The sequence below is a fragment of the Camelus ferus genome, chromosome 4 (genome assembly GCF_009834535.1).
Source record: "Camelus ferus isolate YT-003-E chromosome 4, BCGSAC_Cfer_1.0, whole genome shotgun sequence".
Taxonomy (NCBI): domain Eukaryota; kingdom Metazoa; phylum Chordata; class Mammalia; order Artiodactyla; family Camelidae; genus Camelus; species Camelus ferus.
This window is the reverse complement of record NC_045699.1, coordinates 39,465,051-39,485,603: the sequence shown is the minus strand read 5'-3', so window position 1 is coordinate 39,485,603 and position 20,553 is coordinate 39,465,051. Positions and strand designations below refer to the sequence as shown.

The 20,553-nt window shown below is 40.3% G+C and overlaps 1 protein-coding gene and 1 long non-coding RNA gene across 3 annotated transcripts in view; both read left to right on the top strand.

Annotated features, from left to right (window-relative positions):
- LOC106730170 overlaps positions 1–11,327 on the top strand; it is a 31,009-nt gene extending 19,682 nt beyond the window's left edge. The window contains exons 3-4 of the long non-coding RNA XR_004319288.1: positions 6,086–6,148; positions 10,821–11,327. This is a non-coding gene — a long non-coding RNA (uncharacterized LOC106730170). The remainder of the gene's footprint in view (positions 1–6,085; positions 6,149–10,820) is intronic.
- Positions 11,328–12,826: 1,499 nt separating this feature from the next.
- On the top strand, positions 12,827–20,179 carry RFK (riboflavin kinase). Of its 2 annotated transcripts, none has more exons than XM_032477870.1 (4): positions 12,827–13,482; positions 14,530–14,681; positions 17,219–17,321; positions 17,991–20,179. In XM_032477870.1, exons 1-4 carry the CDS (start codon positions 12,996–12,998, stop codon positions 18,119–18,121), a joined length of 873 nt encoding a protein of 290 aa, XP_032333761.1. In that variant the 5' UTR covers positions 12,827–12,995; the 3' UTR covers positions 18,122–20,179. The 2 variants fall into 2 exon arrangements, with proteins under 2 accessions (XP_032333761.1, XP_014418344.2); XM_014562858.2 differs by having other exon boundaries at positions 12,872–13,482; positions 18,094–20,179.
- Positions 20,180–20,553: the final 374 nt, after the last annotated feature.

The following is a 20,553-nucleotide window of genomic DNA, read 5'->3' as shown; positions in this document are numbered from 1 at the left end:
GAGGGAGGGATAGATTAGGAGTTTGGGATTAACAAATAAACATTGCAATATATAAAATAGATAAACAACAAGGACCTACTGTATAACATAGGGAACTATATTCAATTTCTTGTAATGAGATGTAACGGGAAAAAAAAAAATATATATATATATATCTGAATCTCTTTGCTGTACAACTGAAACTAACATTGTAAGTCAACTGCACTTCAATAAAAAATAAAAATAAAAAAGAAATGGGACTAATGGAACTCACCCCAGCTTGACAACTTTCCCTGCCTCTTCTGTTTAGTTGATTCACACCCATCTTGAGGGTCCAACTCAAGTCCCACCACTTCAGGAAAGTGTCCAGGGTGCCTGACTCACAGGGCTCCCCCATCTCTCTGATCCACTGTGGCACGGGTTCAAGCTAGGCAGCCTGTTTATGCAAAGGCCCAGGAGTGAGTTAGAGGAACTGCAAAAATTCAGGAGCTCTCCTGGGTAGAGTATGAGTACAGTGTTTCTGAAAAACTGTGTTCGCCTCTTGGTGGATGTCAAGCCGAAAGACACAGCCAAACCAAAGAGCGGGTGAAGGAAAGATTTATTATTTGTAGCAAGTAAGGAGAACACTGGAGATGTTTCCCAAAGCAGTGTCTCCTTGAATACCAAAATTGGGGAACTTTTAAGCCACGGGTGTGTGCATATTCATGAAGGGGCTTGAGCTGGGGAGGGTTCAGCATAGAATTGGGGCAAAGGTTGACAGTCCAGGCTCCAGTTGACTGAAGCCTACAGGATCAGCAAAGTTCACATCATTTCTTAGGTTCCAGTTAGTCTGGTGGTTGAGTGCTCTGTGGGGTTTGGGTCCTGCAAAACAGCTCAAAAATGTACATCGGACTAATCTACCTTCAAGAAAGAACTGGGAGTCTCTACAACTGATATATTGTCTCAGATACAGTTATCTTCCTGGCCTCGTAATTCCTATTTGCTCCTACAGGCTTTTGTTCCCTTGAAATCATTAACTACTGAGACCTATTCTCCTGCAGGGGCCAGCAGTGTGGCCAGGCTTAGGTCACAGAATGGCTTCTCTAACGGTAACAGGGAAGAACAAACCCGACTCCAGATTGAATACATCTCTTTAGCTCTAAGCTTTGTGTCCTGTTGCTAGTCACCTCTGCTTAGTCAAGCTTGCTCTGCACCTGAGCACAGAAACACAGCAATCATTAAAAGAGTTCTGCCTAAGGCTTCAGGTGTATGTGAGAAAGTTTAGAGAGTCAGCCTCCCCCCACAGAGGTACGGAAACAAGAACAAGAAAGATAACTTTTGTCTTACTGAGTCCTGCAGGTACACTGTGACCAGACCCAACTGACAAATTTTCATAGGCTTCCTCGGACCCCAGCTGATGCCCTGCTGCTTGAGGCTAGTCATCACCTCCTGATCTCACCCCTCTTCCTTCCGTCTTTTCTTAGCATAAAAGAAACTTAAATTCTAACCTGAACAAGATGGTCCTTTAGGACATTACTCTGCAGTGGCTTGTGACTCTGTTCTCGTAGAGGCAGATGGTGAGCAACAGTTTTTCGTCCACACCTCTATCATTAACATCTTGCACTAGTATGGTACATTTGTTATCATGGATAAGCCAATGCTGATGCTTTATTGTTAACTAAAATTCATAGTGAAGGGGAGCAGAATATAACCCCAAAATATGCCTCTTTGGAATAAGGATTGTTTTAGGCTGTAGACACAGAGGAAGCTCTGAAAAACCTAGTAGAAGTCACCCTTTTGTAAGAGAATTTACATGTATAAGGGAAATCTCCATTTGTAGGAGTGTCTCCCTTTCTGTAACAGGAAGAGGAGCATGACTCTAAACCTCCAGAAATTCTTATCAATAGAGAGGGCAAGGATTTTTATCTGTATGACAACCTTACCCTTGTTCACTGTGCTTTTCCTGATAACCTCCTATAACTGGCCTTCCCCAACACCCCCAACATCCTCTTTTGCCTTTAGCTGGAGATGGTATTTAAGGTGGTGGCTTGGTTATTTCAGGGAATTATTTATTTTCCATGTTATCTCCCAATGTATACAAGAGGTATGCATGTTATTAAACTTGTTTGTTTTTCTCCTGTTAATCTACCTTTTATTACAGGATGCATGTTGGGGGTGTCTCAGCTAAGCACCTAATTGGCTGGAGGGGAAGTTATTTTTCCTCCCCCACAATAGTTTACATTAGGGTTCATTCACTTTTTGTGCTGTACAGTGCTATGGGTTTTGACCCACACATAATGCCATATATCCATCATTACAGTATTATACAGAATAGTTTCAACCCCCTGTGTTTCACCTCTTCCTTCCCGACTCCTGGCAGCCACTGATAGTTTTACCTTTTCCAGAATGACATATAATTGGAATCATGTAGTATGTAGCCTTTTTAGATTGGCTTCTTTCACTTAGCAACATAGAGCAACATCTACCATGTCTTTTCCTGGCTTGATACTTCACTTATTTTTTTTTGCTGAATAATGTTGAGTTATATGGATGTGCCACGGTTTATTCATTCACCTACTGAAGGACATCTTGCTTGCTTCTGTTGACAAATGGGCGGCTAGATATTTCTCCAGCAAAGATGGGTTTATTTGGGATCAGCAGAGAATTGCAGTTTGGAGTCTGCTACAAAGGAGAGCCACATGCAAGTCCTCTCACAGCAAGAGAAGAAAAACGCTTTTATAAAGAAAAAAAGAAGTTGGGAGGACTACAGTACACAAAGAATCCAGGCTCTTCATTGGCTGAGTCCTTGCCAGGAAAAAAAAGAATCTTTCTTCTTGCTGTTGTGTGTTGCTATTCATCCCAGGGTGTGAGAGCTCCCCTTCTGGTCTCTCAATTCTGTTCAAGTTGAGGTTTCTGTTTGTTAATTTTTTTTTTTTTAATTCTCCCTTTTGATCAAGATCTTTCTCTGAAAGCATTGTTGATCAAGAGTCAGCTTGTCTAGTTTCAGCAGCTTTTTAACCCTCAATGTCAGGAAGAACCTTTCCTGGATGTAGTCTCATGTCAGAGGGAAAGTACACAGATTAGAAATCTATTAAGGTCACATTCGAGTATCAAGGAGAGGTAGGAGGGAGAATTCTCAGGCACTTTTTATCTAGTCTGTATGTTACCTAGATCATAGACACTGGATATCATGTGAAGCATTATGCCATCATCAAAGTTTTGGTGACAGACTTCCAAGAGCCTGGTCCAGATATCTTGGAGAGCTGTCTCATCAGATGTCATCTGCTTCAGTTCTGGGATGTCTTACTTTCAGGTCACAAGATGATGTGAAGATCCAGTTGGGGTTCAGTGCTTTCTTTATGTGAGTTACATGAATCAAAGAGTCTGCTCCTTAGAGTTTGGCAGCACAAGATTTGGTTAGCAGTACCTGATAGGGGCCTTTTCAGTCAGGTTGAAGAGAGTTCTTCTTGATACGACTTTACCAGTAGAAAAAAAATCTCCTGGTTGCAAAATATGATGCTTAAGCTTTTCATCTCTTGAAGGCTCACTGTGAAAAAATTTCTCTCCCAAAGCGTGGTTATTTTTAATAGAAGCAATTAGGCCTTTGCAGTATTGGAGTATCTCTCCTTTTATCAATTGTGGGTCAAAAGAAGTAGGATCCACAGGCATTGAGCATCCTGTGACTATCTTAAAGGGTCAGAGTTTATGAGTTCCACAAGGGATGGACCAGAGATTTAAAAGGACAAACAGTGATGCTTTTGGCCAAGGTATTTGGAGCACCTCTACACATTTTGTAATGGAGTCTTAATAGTGCCATTAGTGCATTTGACTAAACCAGAGAATTGAGGATGGTAAGCTAAGTGAAAGTGTTGTAAAACTGGCCAAACAGCACAGACTTGTCAAAGCACCTGGTCAGAAAAATGAGTCTCTCAATCACTATGAAGTTTGAGAGGAGTTCCCCAGGTAGGGATAATCTATTCCAAAATGACATTAGCCCAAGGAGAGGCAGTAGTCTGTCTGCAAGGGAAAACTTCTGTCCAATGTGAAAACATACAGATCATAACTAAACAGATTTATATCCATTAGACAAAAGAAGTTGTATGAAATCCATTTGCCTGACCTTGAATGGCCCACTAGGCAGTTTAAAATGTCCAGACGCTGTATGAACAGGCTTCCCTGGGTTGTAGTTTGGACAGGTGGGACAAGTAACCTTGTTAATGTTTCCTCACCAATACTGATTCATGAAGGCTCTCATTCTGTCATAGACTGAAGGTTTAATGAATGCACAGTGTTGAGTGAGAATTTTAGAGTCTCCAGTAGTACTGGCTTGTTATTTGGTCAAAACCAGAGCTTTCTCTTTTTATCAAACGAACAATTGTTGAATTTCCAAACTTGTTTTTCCTTTTCTGACGCCAACTGTTGAGTCTTTCTATAGCCAGTTTAAAAAAAAAAAACAAAAAACTATTATTGGGGGAAATATCCACTTGGACCACAACAGAAGTTTGACTGCTCTTCATTCCTTCAAGGGCAGCATTCCTTGCAGAAACATCACTAAGTGATTTCCTTGGTTTCCAGAGAGTCAAGTTTAGAACCCCCAGAATCTTAACAGCTAAAGTGACAGTTAAAAATATTATATTCAGTAATTCCTGAACGTAAGGGCCATTTTAAATTTTATTTCCACTGGAAGTAGGGAAGCTACATTGCTTCCATAACATTCCAGAATCATGAGCTGCTCCGTGGATAAATATTGCCAGTTTTGTCCTTGCCTAAAGTATAAGCACAGGCACCAGTGTGCAGTTCAGCCTGCTGGGCTGAAGTAGCCACAGGCAAAGATGACGCCTCAACAGCATCATGTTGTAACGGCATAACAAGCACGTTGCCATTGTGGACAAAAGGTTCCACTGTCAACTTTTAAAATTAGACCATCCGTGAACTATGAGAAATCGATGTTACTGCATGGAATTTCTAGTAGACCATTCTAAGGAGCCAGGAAGCATTCAGCATTAGGAAGTCATGAGGTACTTCGCTGGTGACCGAGGGAAGAGTAGCCAGGTTAAGGGTATTATTGTTATTGTTGTTGTTATTATGGTTGTTATAAAATAAAAGGGTGAAGAACAGTTAACAAAAGCCCTTCACAGGAGGTGAGGTGACAAGCTGAGGAATGTTGAGTGTGATGAGAATTCAGGAAAGCTGCTACTTCATGAGATACAAAAGTGGTCAAAGGGGATTCCACGATGGTTTTCTCGATGGCCTTAGCCAAAAGGGCAGTGACTGTGAGCCTCTAAGACAAGGTCCAGTTGCTGGCTATAATACTCTATGGGTTGATGGTGGTCCCCATGTTTTTGAGTGAGCACCCCAAAGGCAGTCCCTTCCTGCTCATAAAAAAAAAAAAAAAAAAAAAAGGAAATGTGATAATTGGGATGCCTGAGGGCAGGTAGGTTCATCAGACTCTCCTTTAAGGCCTTGAAGACTTTGTAATCCAGTTCTTCCCATAAAAGTGGGTCATTATTGTGGAGAATAGCATATAGAAGTTTGGCCATCAGAGAGAAATAACCAACTAACCCGAGAAACTCTTGCAGTTGGCACTTAGTTTTGGGTTTGGGGAAACTTAGGACATCATGAAGTCTATCTGGATCTAGGTGTAGCCCTTGTTCTAATATCAGATGTCCCAAATATTGAACCTGGATTTGGGCAAACTGCGATTTTTCTTTAGCAACCTTCTGTCCCTTTAAGGCTAAAAGCTTTAGTAAGTGAATCTTTATTTAGCAAGCTGTTTTCCTCTGAGGAGTCTTGAGAAGGAGTGTAAAGAAGCAAATCATTCACTTACTGCAACAAAGTTTAACTTCTAGGGAACTTTCTGTCCTGCAGATCAGGCTTTGGGATTTGCAAGAAATAAAAAAGGACTCTTAGTAAAACCCTGTGGCATTAGTGTCCAAGTGAATTGTTTTTCTTCCTAAGTGAAGGGGAAAAGGTATTGGGCAGCTTCGTTGACTGGAATACCAAAGAATGCACCGCACAAACCAGTTACAGTAAAGAGTTTACTTCCTATGGGAGCGGATGTTAGTAATGCATGAGGGTTAGGAACAACAGGGTGTTCAGGGATAACAATGTTGTCTATTGCTTGTAGGTCCTGGGCAAACCTCCTTCAGCCCTTAGGTTTCCTCACCAGTAAAATGGGAGTGTTACAAGGGTAAGTACAAGGCATAAGGAGGACTTGGGTCTTATAACCTTCTGTTACGGGCTTTGTGCTTTCAAGGACTTCTTTATTTACAGGGTATTGATTCATCCTGAGAAGATGTTTTGAGGGATATGCTTTTTTATCGAAATATAATTGATGTGCAACATTATACAAGTTACAGGTGTATAATATACTGATTCACAATTTTTAAAGGTTATACTCCATTGAGGGGCCTATTTGAATCCTGATGGGAGGAATTTTGCTAATATCAGTTGCAGATTTTGCCCATAAGGAAAGTGGTAGCTGATTCAATAGGGACAAATGATCAGTGTTTCCAGAATCTGCTCTAATACCATCAGAGATGGAAATAAAAGATGTCAGGGGGTCATTTAATGTACCTGGTGAGTTCCTTTGATGAGTACTATCAGTTTCTAGAATTACTTACCCCTTTTGAAGGAATGAAATTCTGACATGATACTTCTCTAAGAAGTCTTAGCCTAATAAATGGATAGGTGTGGAGGAAGTAAGGAGAAAGGGTGGGTACCTCTCAAAAGGCCTAAACAAAAGGGAATAGGTTCAGAAACAGGAACCTCCTGGGGTTCATTAGAGATCCCCACTATTTGAACTGGTTGAGCAGTTGGAGGCAGAAGTTATTTAATAGTAGTGGGGTTGAGCACCAAGAGGGTGGCTCTGGTGTCTATTCGTACTGGAAGCAACTCGTCTCCAATCTGGAGAATATTTCTCCATGCTGATTAAGAGGGAGGATTGGGAAGAGTTCCTGTGGTTCCTAGGAGCCCCATCACTGAGAATTGGAAGGATGCTGGAAAGGCTGGTTAGAGAGTTGAAGGTGCTTAAGTTTGTAACAATCTTTTCCCCAATGTCCTGGCTCTTTGTAATAACAGAAACTAGGAGGATTTTAGTTTCATTTAGGAACCTTCATTTTCTGGAGTTGAAGATTAAGAATTTTGGTGGTCTTTCGTTGAAGTAGCTCATCTAGACTGCAAGAGAGGTGGTTTGCCAGATTAACTAAATCTGGAGTACACCTAATTTCCTATTCTACCTTGTCCTTTTTACTAGAAGGGAATTGGTTCAGTCAATTAATAGAGTTAAATGCTACCCAGATGTAATAAACATCTGCAGGAAGACCAGAATTTTCTTTAAAGATAATCTGAAGTCAGTTGTACTAATCATGAACAGACTCACCTGATTTTTGTGTGCAAGGCTGAATTTTGCTCCAATCAACAGACTTTTTCAAAGTCCTAGGAATTGCTTGATGAAGTCACCTAGTGACTGCTTGAGACTGATCATGTAATAAGTCAGTGTAATTCTGTTACCAAACTGAAGTTGAGTCTACTTGCCCAATGCACAGCAAAGCCAATCTACTAATACTGGGTTGTGGTGAAGGAAAGTACAATGCCTGCTGCAGGGCACCAAGCAAGGAGAATGGGCAGCCAGCATTCAAAAGACCATAACTCCTCCATGGCTTTCAAGGAGGGGTTTTTAAAGAATATGAAGGAAAGAGTCACAGGGTGCATGATCAATTCATGTACAATTTTCTTTTTCTTTTCTTTTCTTTTCTTTTTTAATTGAAGTATAGTCGGTTTACAATTTTGTGTTAATTGATGGACAATTCTCTGATTGGTTGATGGTGAGGTAACAAGGTGAAGTTTCAGAAATCAATATCATCAATCCTTTGGTTCCAGCTGGTCTGGGGTCTACATGCTTGTGGTCAGCAGTTTCCATCTGGTGGGGATCAGGTCTGTAAAAACCACTTACGAATATGCATCAGATGTTTTATCTATATCCTTCAGGGAGGAATGAAAGGTCCTGTGATTCTGCTATATGGCTGATTAATTGTTTAAATTGTTACCAATTCTCCTGCCTGAGTGCTGTTCCTTGTTTCTGTGTTGTTCTCATTCGTCTGTTCTCATTCCACTAATCATTAACTTTTGAGCTAGGTTTTTTGAAACTTTTAAGCCAGACTTTTTGGAACCTGGGGAAGGTTCAGGAGACTGCAGTTTTTGTCTAAGCAAGAGGTGGGGAACACAAAAGGATCTGCTACCAAGGAAGTGTGAAGGGATTGCTCAGTTTCAGTTCTAGAAACCCTTCAGGACTTTCCCAGTTAGCAGTTTTCATCCTATGCTGGGTCTGACCTTTGCTGACAAGCATATGAACTAATCTATGTAAGTCAGAGAAACCAGATTGAAATGTTAGAATGACAGTATTAAATTCCTCAGCAAATCTGTGAGGCACTTTGGTCACTTTAGGAAAATCTCTGACAGTGGCTCACAGTTCAGCTTTAGCCCAGGGAGTGTAAGAAATTAAGGGCTTAGTTCCTGGGTCTTCAGAAGGCTTAGTTTTTAAAGAACAGGTTCTGACAAGTTCAGAGGAAAAAGGAGTAGGAGAGTTTCAGGGAAACAGGTAAGTTTGGTGAGAGAATCAGTATGGGGGATTTGAGGGTATAGTAGAGGGATAGTTGGCATGGAAGTGAAGGAGGAAGATGGAGCCAGAGTTGGAATCTGAGAACAAGAAACCAAGAAAGAGGAGCCCCAGGGTGTGGGAGGCGTTTCGTCTTTCTTTAATTGTTTGTTTTCCTTAGTTAATCTTAAACTCTTATTTTGCAGAGAGGCAATTTTAATCTACTGATAATGTTGGGATGCTTCAAAAATACCAATCAAAATAAGCATTCCACTCAGTTCTGGAAATTTTTGAGGTCCAATTCAATTTTAAGAAAATTAAGTTTGGAGATTTCAAAAGTTTTCCATAATGGCCACTGATACTCTATATCGCCTTTGATCAGGTCAGTCATGTACATGAGGAAGGACTGTGGATTTTAAACAAAATCAGCATGAGTCTCTGTGGGTGTGTGCCCTCAAAATATTAGATAACTGGGATCCTCTTTCTTAGAGGTTTTGCCTCTAGAGTAAAGGACAATTTTCAAATGGCTTAAACAACTTATTGTATAAATGACTCAATTGAAACAGCTTGGTAGCCAGTCCTAGGTAGTCCTAAGAAGACAGGTTGGTTCCATGGGAGCCAGGCCAAAGGGTTGTTTTTGGTTTTTTTTTTTTTCCTTTGCCAATCTCCAGAAGACAGCCCCTCCAAAGGAACAGGCCAAAAGCTAAAAAACCGAGCAGCTTAAGAGAAACAATGTGTGTTCCTGAAGAACAAAGTCAAAGACTAGCCAGTTTCAGTGAATCAGTCTGTTCTCAAAATCAGACCAAAGTGCCAAATGAATATTCACATATACAACAAGGCCTTAATCAGAAAAATGAAACCTTTGAATAGATCCCGAATAAAACCTGGAGAGCTTCAAACACAAAAGAAGGTGCAAGCTCAGAGCCCAGAGAAAGACTTCATACCCCAGGGTCAGTGAGAAGGCAGCAAGTGACCATGGCTCTATTGTGGCTCCCACAGCTGTTTGCTCTCCAGCCCCGAGCCATCAGGAGTGTCTTGTGGGCCCCCAACCACAAAAATGTTGAGCTGAAACAAATAGACTGCCAGATATTTCTCCAGCAAAGATGGGTTTATTTGAGATCAGCAGAGAATTGCAATCTGGGTTTGCAACCATGGCAAATCATATACAAATCCCCTGCGTGGCAACACTTTTATAGAGAGGAAAAGGAAGTTTAGAGGGTTATAGTAAATAAAGAGTCTATGGCTTTTTTTTTTGGCTGAGTCCTTGCCAAGAAGGAAAAGGAGTCTTCCGGTTGGACTCTGCATGAGTGCTCCCCTTTCTGGTCTCCCAACTCTATTTGAGGTTACTGTGTATTAATTAACTTTTTAAGAAATTTATTTAATGAAGTATACAATGTTGTGAATTTACAATGTTGTGTTTCTGGTGTACAGCATAGTGATTCAGTTATACATATATATATTCTTTTTCATTATAGGTCATTACAAGATATTGAATGTGGTTTGCTGTGCTATACAGTAGGACTTTGTTTATCTATTTTATATATAGTAGTTTGTATCTGCTAACCCCAAACTCCTAATTTATCCCTTCTCCCTCTTTCCCTTTAGGTAATCATAAGTTTGTTTGCTATGTCTGTGAGTCTCTTTCTGTTTTGTAAATAAGTTCATTTGCATCATTTTCTTAGAGTCCACATATAAATGATATATGGTATCCATCTTTCTCTTACTGACTTACTTCATTTAGCATGTTAATTTTTTATACTTCCAAGATTGGCAATTCAGAACAAAGCTGTTATAAATGTGCAGCGTTTTGTGTGGACATTCGTTTTCAACTCATTTGGCTAAAAACGAAAATTGCTGCATCATGTAATAAGAGTATGTTCACCTTTGTAAGAAACTGCCGAACTGTCTTCCAAAGTGGCTGTACCATTTTGCATTCCCAGCAGCAATGAATGAGAGTTCCTGGAGCTCCACATCCTTGTCAGCATTTAGCATTGTTTATGTTTTGAATTTTAGCCATTCTAATAGGTATGTAGTGGTATCTCCTTGTTTTAATTTGTAATTCCCTGAGGACACATGATGTTGAATGTCTTTTCATACACATACTTACCATCTTTATATATTCCTTTAGTGAGGTATCTCTCTAAATCCTTTGCCCATGTTTAAATTGGGTTGTTTGCATTCTAACTGTTGAGATTTAAGAGTTCTTTAGCTTTTTTTTTTTTTTTAATTGTTTACTTATGGTAGTCCCTCTCTCTTTCCTTCACAGGTCTCTCCAGTTCCACTCCCTCCCGATTCTCATCTGTGATCTTTCTTCCTGCAGAAAGACAACACAACACCAGAGAAGTGTGTTCTTTGCCTACTGGCAGAGAAAGGGATTCTGCTAGCGCAGCTGAGGGGGGGCAATTAAAAGCATGTTTTAAATATTTCCTTGGTTAAAAGCATTAAGTTTGATAAAGACTCTCTCTCTCACTCACTAAACTCTAGATTTACATCTGATAATACTGGGTAGTGTGAACAAAAATACTGCAACCATATCAGTAAACAAAGAATGCTGAAACCAAGTCATCAGCGGCTGCCGCCACCCCCAAGTAAGGACAGGCCTGCAGCCCAGCCTCTGCAGTCACTCACAAAGGTGCACTCTGAGTGGACTCAGAATAAGCAAGAACAGGATACTGGCCCTAGATAGCTAGGTGCTTGTCAAAGGAATGAATTCAGTGAGCCCAAATGTTTGCTTCCTCCTATACATAGAAAAGCACTCAATTCTTTAACTTGAGATGCCTGGTTTTCTTTAGATAACAAGCAATCTTTTATTGTTCCAACTACCTGGTCTTTGTTGTAAAGCTCCTATATATCCTAGCTCCTCCCCTACCTCTTCGGAGCAGTCCCTCAGAGCAATCTGAGAGGCTGTCATCCCGGCTCGAGTCCTCCCGCCAAATAAAACATAACTCTTTTAACTTTTAGGCTGCGCATTTATTTCAGTCGACAGTAGCGTATTTTTATAGTCAAATGAGTGGGAAAAATAATATATGCATTATGCTACAGAATAATCACCAGAATTGTCTCAAGCATATTCTTTGGCCACTGAAGGGGGGGGGGGTTCTGATTTGACTAGTATATAAAGTACTTGAGGAGAGTCCTTAGAAATAAAACCCAGAATATTAAGTTAAAGGGGACCTTTGGGGGGCTATTTTATTCTGTAGTGACAGGGGAGCCATTGAGGGCTATTGGGCAGCAGTGGAAAAGAATCAGGCTTTTGCCTTTCATGCTCTGCGATGATTACACAGTAATTACGCTTAGTAATTGATATGTCAATGCAGTTTTAAAAATTGGAGCCTGACTGCTCCATCTTAGAAAGTCTCCAAGCCTTCCTTTCTCTCTTTATAAATTGGGGTTAATGCTTTCCTCCAAACTGAAATGAGGATTATATGAGAGAGTGTGTGAAGTGTTTATCATAATCTTATTTCATTCTTAAAACAACCCCTCCTCATTTATCCCCTGTGACTAATTATTTTACTTTAAGTGTCACACCTTGTAATGTTGGAGGACTGGGACCCATGTGTCTGCTCTCCCAGGCTCTCATCTGCCAGGCTGTCCTTATCTAATGTATCATTGATAAGGATGCTGTTGCTAGTGCATTTTTACAGCAGGCCAGGCAATTTGTTAAGTGCAGTAGGTACCGTATCTCATTTAAACCCCACATGCAAAGTGAAAGGAAAGTAACTACAAAGTCAGACAGAATGTCACACACATTTGTAGAGAAAAGTGAAAGAGCAATTAAAACTTCTCCCTCAAGAACAAGGCAAGATGATGTATCTTGTGATTGACTCATGTATACCTCAGGAGTGACCCAGGAAGTATTTCTGGAGGTACTGTTTAGAGTTCCATGGGTCAGAGGACCCAAGAATTTGCATTGAAATAGAGATTGAGCTTTTCATCATGTTTATTAAGTTCTCCAGGAGACAGATACGGAGGGAGAGTCAGTAGGCAGCTCCTCAAAAAAACTCCACCATTGTAACCTTCCACTAGTCACTGGGGTTACAGCGTCACAGACCAGGACGCGCTTTCCTGGAGTTTACATTCTGGTAGAGCTGCAGACCGTGGTCAAGTGGGTTGGAGAGAGGAGGACTACTTCCGTAAGGTAGTCAGGGAAAGCCGCCATGAAGAGGCGACCTCTGAGCTGGATTTAGCTTTATCAAACGTTTAGACAGCGAACGAGCAATGAATGACGATCAACCCAGCAGTTGTCAAGGAGCTAAGGAATGTCATTTGGCGCCAGGATCATAATGAAAAGGGAAGAGGCGAAAGAAATACTTAGGACTGTCCGAGAACAGCGCTGTCACAGCCCCCAGCTGAAAGGCGCGTCCCCACCTCTTGCGGCGGGAAAGACAGCGAGGCGTAGCGAACCGGCCGCTCCAGGGCTCCAGCGGGGGCGGGGCTACGGATGGGGGCGGGGCTACGGAAGCCGAACCGGCTCCGGGGCGCTCGGCCGGGGCAGTGTGCGCAGGCCCGCGGCTCTCGGTGGGTTGGGGGCCCTCCCATGCCGGTCCGTCTCCGCCGCGCTCCCCGCGCATACTCGCACTTAACTTCCGCGGTCGCCGGCGTTTGGGAGCCGAGAGGCGGCCCCTCAGTCGTCCGGTACCTTCTGTTGGGTCAGCGGCGTGAGGGTCTCGCCGCGGCGTGTCGCCCGTGTCGCCTGGCGCGTAGTGCGCCCGTCCGCTCGCTCGGCCGGCCGGCCGAGTTCCCGCAAGTGTCCCCGGCTGGTCCGGGGGGTCCAGGCACCGCCTCGACGGCGGCTCCGCCAGACGAGCGGACCGAGCCGCAGCCTACAGCCGAAGCGGACGGCGTCATGAGGCACCTGCCGTACTTCTGCCGCGGCCGGGTGGTGCGGGGCTTCGGCCGCGGCTCCAAGCAGTTGGGCATCCCCACAGGTGAGAGCGGGAGGGCGCGGACACCCCCTCCCACCCTGGGCCGGGTCACCTGGGAGCAGGGACGTCAGCCAGGGGCTCCTAGCCGGGCCGTGGGGCTACGGACAGAGGTGACACCCTCCCCTCCGCCCCGCTTCCTCTTTGTTGAGGCGGAGGACCTTTGGTCGGACTGAGGGAGCGCGTCCTTGCCTGTGGCTTCGAGCTCTCCGGGGACCTGGCTTGAGGGGAGGTGAGGGCAGGAAGCCGGGGCTGAGTTTCGGAATCCCCTTTTCCCGCCTCCCTATCCAGCCGTGATAAAGCTACCAAACGTGGGGCGTGTTTTGCCCTGTGGGAAAACGCAATGTGAGCCAGATAGGCTAAATTTTCACGCCAGCTGTAAGGTTTTCTTTAAATCTTTAGTAGATTGTCTCCAGATTATGACACAGGCAGTTGAGTGAGAACCAGGTTATCTTTTTTGGTCTGTATACATTTATTAAAAAAATTATTTTAATGGAGGTACTGGGGATTGAACCCAGGATCTCGTACATGCTAAGCAGGCACTCTTTCACTGAGCTACGCCCACCCTGATCCCTCTCCCCCTCCACATTAGTTTTCCTACTTAGGATCTGAAGGTATGCTTAATTCATCCTTAAAAATACGTTCCAGGACTGCCCCTAGACCTGTTAAAGCAGATATTTCGAAAATAAGACTCTTTCTCAAGAGTTTTTGAACCTCCTTAGGAAAGACCGGATCTAAAAAATCCAGCTCTTCATGTACCTGTTCTCTTCTACCTTGAGTACGTTTCAGGGGAGTGCTTTATACGCAAACTATAATCTAGTACTTTATATACTTACTATAATCTGGTACCTTTTTCCTAACCTACCGGTATGGAGGGGAGAAAGAATTCCCAGCCAGATTATGAAATGTTGGGATTGATCGTTGTAGGCAGAGTCCTAGTATTGTGAACGGAACGATTTAGGTTAGCCTTGTGTGTGATTTTTAAAAATATTTTAAAAATATTGAATTAAAAATTTTAAAAACTAACACTAGCATATTTTCTTCTGTTGGTAGCTAACTTTCCTGAACACGTAGTAGATAATCTGCCAGCTGATGTATCTACTGGCATCTATTACGGTTGGGCCAGTGTTGGAAGTGGAGATGTCCACAAGATGGTGGTGAGCATAGGCTGGAACCCATACTACAAGAATACGAAAAAGTCCATGGTAAGGATTGTATTTCACTCTGTACCTGAGAATGAGGTGATGATTTAGAGTAATATGAAGATAGAGCTCATCAGTGGTGATCACAATGTAGTCCAAATACTACAATTTTGGCAGCATATTTGAAGGGTTTTAAAAATGAAGTGTTTAGTTACTATTTGAGTGGAATAACTTTTCCATCCTTTCTCTTTGGATTTACTTGTCTTTGGATCTAAAGTGAGTCTCTTGTAAAGGGAGTATAGTTGGATCTTGTGGGGTTTTTTAACCATTCTGCTAATCCCTGTCTTGATTGGAGAGTTTAATCTATTTTCATTTAAATTACTGGTAAGTAGGGACTTCTGCTATTTCTGCTATTTTTTTTAATATACCTTATAGCTTTTTTTTGTCCATCAGTTCCTCCATTACTGTCTTTGTGTTTAGTTAATTTTTTTTTGTAGTGACACACTTTGATCCCCTTCTTAATTCCTTTTGTGTATTTTCTATAGATATTTTATTTGTGATTATCAGGGGGATTGCATTCAACATCCTAAAATTATAAAATCTAATTTGAATTTATACCAACTTAATACTATACAAAAACTCATAGATTATATCTTTATACAATGTGTGTCTGATAACAGATTAATAAAATTTTTTGCATTTATCTTTTATTTTTTAATTTAATTTTTTTACATTTTTTATTGAGTTATAGTTATTTTACAGTGTTGTGTCAAATTCCAGTGTAGAGCACAATTTTTCAGTTATACATGAACATACATATACTTATTGTCACTTTTTTTTTTTTTGCTGTGAGCTACCACAAGTTCTTGTATATATTTCCCTGTGCTATACAGTATAATCTTATTTCTCTATTCTGCATTTTGTAATCCCAGTTTGTGCCTTCCCATCCCTCATCCCCTTGGCAACCACAAGTTTGTATTCTGTGTCTATGAGTCTGCTTCTGTTTTGTATTTATGTTCTTTTTTTTTCCCCTAGATTCCACATATGAGCAATCTCATATGGTATTTTTCTTTCTCTTTCTGGCTTACTTCACTTAGAATGGCATTCTCCAGGAACATCTATGTTGCTGCAAATGGCGTTATGTTGTCGGTTTTTATGGCTGAATAGTATTCCATTGTATAAATATACCACATCTTCTTTATCCAGTCATCTGTTGATGGACATTTAGGCTGTTTCCATGTCTTGGCTATTGTAAATAGTGCTGCTGCATTTATCTTTTAAATCGTGAAGAAAGTAGAAAGTGGAGTTACAAACCAAAATTACTTTTGGTTTAATAATTAATTTTTATACCTACTTCTGTATTAACCTTTACTAGAAGTAAAAGTGAAATAAAGATGCGTTCACTATAGTTAATGTAGGTCATCTACTCTATTTGTTTGGTCACCCTGTTAAGTTAGAACTGCTTATTACATGGATGGTGCTTTCTAATAAAATTGCAAGGTGATACCTTTTTCCCTCTGAAGCCCCTTTGAGGGTATACGTATTCTTGTGTTCTTTTCACTCTACCCACACAGCTTAAGTGCTTAATTTTCTGCTAGATGTGGCTGAATCTTTTGGTTAGCTCAGGTATGTGGCAGAAACAGTTAGCATTGACCTAACTTCCATCCTTTCCGAAGCGTGTGTAGAGAAGTGCAGAACAGCTGGAAGACCAGCTAAGGGCTGCTATTAGCAGTAGAAACGGCCCAGGACTATATTTCACATTGTGCTCAGTGGTTCTCTTATTTTTCTGCGTTAAGGATGTGACAGTTATTTGTTGGAGTAGGTAAGGAAAAGAATTGATGGAGGAACACAAGATATTTTTCTGTGGAATGAAGGAGGAAATGAAGGGGAGGGGAGTCTATCCCATGACTAATTTTTCCTTATTAGCTACTCAGATAACAGAACTATTTCTATAGAGCCAGTTAAAGAGTGTTTTGGAGTTCCTTCCATAGTTAGGAGAAACATCAGTTTTCCATTGATAGGAGGAGAGTTTTTCTTTTATTTTTTGCCAATAATGGACATGCATGATCTGCCTGTTCAGGTCTTTTCCCCTTTTTAAACAATTGGATTGTCGCTTATTGACTTAAAGAAATTCTTAATATATTCTAGATCCAGGTCTTTTGTTGGAACTATGTATTGTAAATATCTTCTCCCACTGTGTTGCCTTTTTTTTTTTTTAATTCACTTAATGAAATAGTGTATTTTGAAGAAGAGTTTGTTTGCTCTTTCCCTCTTGATGTCTTTACTTAGTTTTTCGCCTTGGTAAGACTCTTAATTACTTTCGTGCACATTAGCTTTTTCTAAAAACAGCAAATCGCACCAGATTTGTGGTATAGCATCTGCCTTACTCAGTGATAATGTTTACATGTAAGGTCAGAGTCAAGAACATGTGAGATGGAAGAATTCAGGAAAAACTGTTCTTAGATTTTAACTTGTCTTTAAAAATGTAGTGAGGGTTGATTGTTTCATTTAAATTACCTCACCATAAACATGAAGATGTATTTCAAATCTCAGGCATTCTGTAATCTGATAGTAATGTTTTTAACATTTCTTGACTGTAGGAAACGCATATCATGCACACCTTCAAAGAGGACTTCTATGGAGAAATCCTCAACGTGGCCATTGTTGGCTACCTCAGACCAGAAAAGAATTTTGATTCTTTAGGTAAGTTCTTATTTTGATCTTCTTAAGTATTACTGCAGGTTTCTAAGTTCTACTGCTGCTCCTAATAACCATGGCAGGACAGATGATATTTGAGCATTTACTATGTGCTGACCACTGCTTTAAGTACCTTACATGAATCAGTTCACTTCATCCCTACAACAATCATATGAGGAATTATTTTGCCCATTTTGCACATGAGGAAATTGGCACAGAGAGGTTAAGTAATTTTCCCAGGGTAACATAGTAAGTGATGGAACCTAGAGACATGCTGGCTGTCTCTCCAACAGTATGAAGTTAGTGAAATCTTTATTTCCTGTTCATATTTTAAGGACCAAATAAGAATTAATATTATGATGAATAATGGATGCTTTGCAGTTCTTGCAGTGTAAGAAAGAGTAAATCGAAATATTTGAAACAAATAGTATCAAGTATCTTAGTGCAGTGTGATAGTCTTAATTATAATGTTGAGCTGCTTTTACAAGTGTAAATACTGGAGAGAATTGATGGGCTATTTGTTTCTTCCACTTAGTATTTGCAGTGTACCTTTTTGCTAATGACTTTCTTCTAAGTAGTTGCAAGATTAGGGACATCTTTCATGTACTGTTGACTTTTCCATGCATCTGGGAGAAAGGATGGAAAGACATTTATTGGGTATCTTCCCAATGCCAGAGACACTGCCAGCCTATGAGATTTTAGGAGAAGCTGAGCAAAGGAGCAGTGACAAGCAGGGCAGCAGTTTCCATCATCTTTCCCTGGAATATTCTCTCTGCAGAGGCACTTATTGCAGCAATTCAAGGTGATATTGAGGAAGCTAAGAAACGACTAGACTCACCAGAGCATCTGAAACTCAAAGAGGACAACTTCTTCCAGGTCGCTAAAGGCAAGCTAATGAACGGCCACTGATGAAACTCATCTTATTTGTTCATTCACTGTTTCCTAGGGTTTTACTGCTCATAACTCTGCAGTCTCATGTAGGTTGTATTTTAAAAGTCAGACATTTTCCTACAGCTGTGAATTAGTTTTAAACAGTGCAGTGTAGTTACCATATTATGTTTCAACTGCTTAGTTAAACCCATCATGTTACAGTACGAAAAAGGTTCACTTATGAAGTCAAGATCCTTTTTTATGTAATATGTTGATTAAAATGTACCACTAGAAAGGTCTTAAGTGTCTTATAATGGAAATGAAATGTGTATAAATATGGGTAAAAAGGCAACAACTAGTTTGAGATGAGAACTGTAATTCTCGTGGTGAACTTCTAGCACGCATGTATTTGTGTAGCATGCTCTGCTGATTACAAGGCTTAGAAAAGCAAGTATATTCAACGGGTTTGACAGTTTATTGCAAACCTAAGGGGGAAAATCCTGACTTTGTATTTTTGATATTTGGGGCATTTATATATTATTATAGACATGAAGACTTGTGAAATTTCATTTTAATTAGTCATTTCCTCTAAGAGGTCAAATCATTGTACTGTGTTCCATTTTTGTTACAGCTGCCTCTGTTTTAATTGGTCTAGACTCTCTGCCTATTATTTCTTTGTTTTGTTTTTTTTAAACAGTAAAATGAGTGTTTTCAAATCTCTAGGTCTCATTTTTGTGTTGAATAACACTTTTCTTTTACAAGTAGATGTCTTTCAACATCTTTCTTGACTGTTTTTTTCCTGTAAACAATTGTCAGTGTCAGTTTTTCCATTTAGAATATTGTACAGTTTACATTTACAAAAGACTGCATCTGCCATTCCGTCCCTTCACTATATGAACAGAGATTAAGCACATATCTGTATTACATTTTAGAAAAAATATCAAAAAAGTCTTCAGATTTCCTCAAAGTTTAAATGAATAGAGCAGTTCATTTATATATGCCAATTCCTTAAAGAACACAAAATACTTGTTTTTTTTTCCCCTAGAGAAACTATTTAAGAGTCAACTAAACTAGGAAATAGGAATTTATTTTTAATGTAATTATATTTCTAAGCAAATGTAAACTGTTGTGGTTGTGTGTGCACAGTGTAATTTAATGCTGAAGAGTGCTTGTATCTGGGGGAAAAACATAAGTAATAAAGTTTTAGTTAAATAATATTCATGCTATGCATTTTTGCCTTCTCTAAGAGTGAATTTTGGCCACTTGAGACTTGTTTATATTGGCAGAAAGTTGAAGTCTTTGGATATTTAGTAAATTGAGACTGCAGATTGTTCGGGCCCCCACAACACATTGCAATATTGTTCACTTTAGCATCAGATTTAGTCGGGGGATTGGGTGCAGAAGTATCTAGAAGGTAATTTTAAAGATAAATCATTATAAAACCATTTTCCCCTAATCTGTATAAATTAATTAGATAACTGATTTTAACAAATATTTCAGAAAACATCTAAAGCTAATGTTGGAGAAGAGGGAAGCACGGATAAATTCAGTTGGATTGTGTGTTACTTTTTGGTGTATGAATTTTTGGCAAACAATGTAGTAAGTGTCTTTCATTTCTTCTTTATAAAAATACATAGGAAATATTGTTTAATGTTAGAAATCCTCTACTTGAGGGAAGCCTCAGTTATCAGTGGCTTTATGAAACAAAGTTAAAAACAAACATGGAAAGTGTAAAAGATTTGTGTTTGAAAATCTTGCTGCTGATTATGTCTTAAGTGTGAAAGTTCTTTGATACTGTATCGTCACCTTACATTTTGTTAAATAACTTTCGCCTTTGAAAATTGTATGGTGTGTGGTTTAGGAGTTAGGTAATAGTGTCTATGTTTTTTTAAGTTTTATGTTAAGTATTTCTATATTGTAAGAAATTGCGGTAGGGGCATTTTTGATTAGTCTGAATTGTTTCAGGCCTTGAAATAAATCCTGACCAACTGATATTTCTTGTTTCTGTGTGTCGGTTTGAATCTTATGCTTTGTCTACTTAAGTTCCTGATTTGTTGGCCGATGGTCATGGTTACCATGGGTGTGTTTGAGGGCCTGCATAGCACGTTACAGGCAGCGCTCTAGGGAGGGCCAGGCGTGCGGTGGTCGTTCCACAGCCGATGGCCGGGCCTTTAGGGGCCCCTGTATTTATTTCTGAAGCAAGGACACGTATATTTGGAGAGGATTCACAGGGCATCAGTACTCTGAAAAGTCCACTTTCTGAGAGTGAGGGTCCTGCATTATATTTTGGAGTTTTAAGAGCCAGGCTAGTGTAAATAGGTCTGAGGTCCTTTCCATAACTCCTGCTCCAAAACAGAGTTCTGTAACC

Bases quoted from the DNA above. Each gene is read 5' to 3' on its own strand.
- RFK (XM_032477870.1), top strand. From the start codon at position 12,996: ATGGGGGCGGGGCTACGGAAGCCGAACCGGCTCCGGGGCGCTCGGCCG. The intron at 13,483-14,529 runs GTGAGAGCGGGA...TTCTGTTGGTAG, and splicing joins GCAGTTGGGCATCCCCACAG to CTAACTTTCCTGAACACGTA. The intron at 14,682-17,218 runs GTAAGGATTGTA...TCTTGACTGTAG, and splicing joins AGAATACGAAAAAGTCCATG to GAAACGCATATCATGCACAC.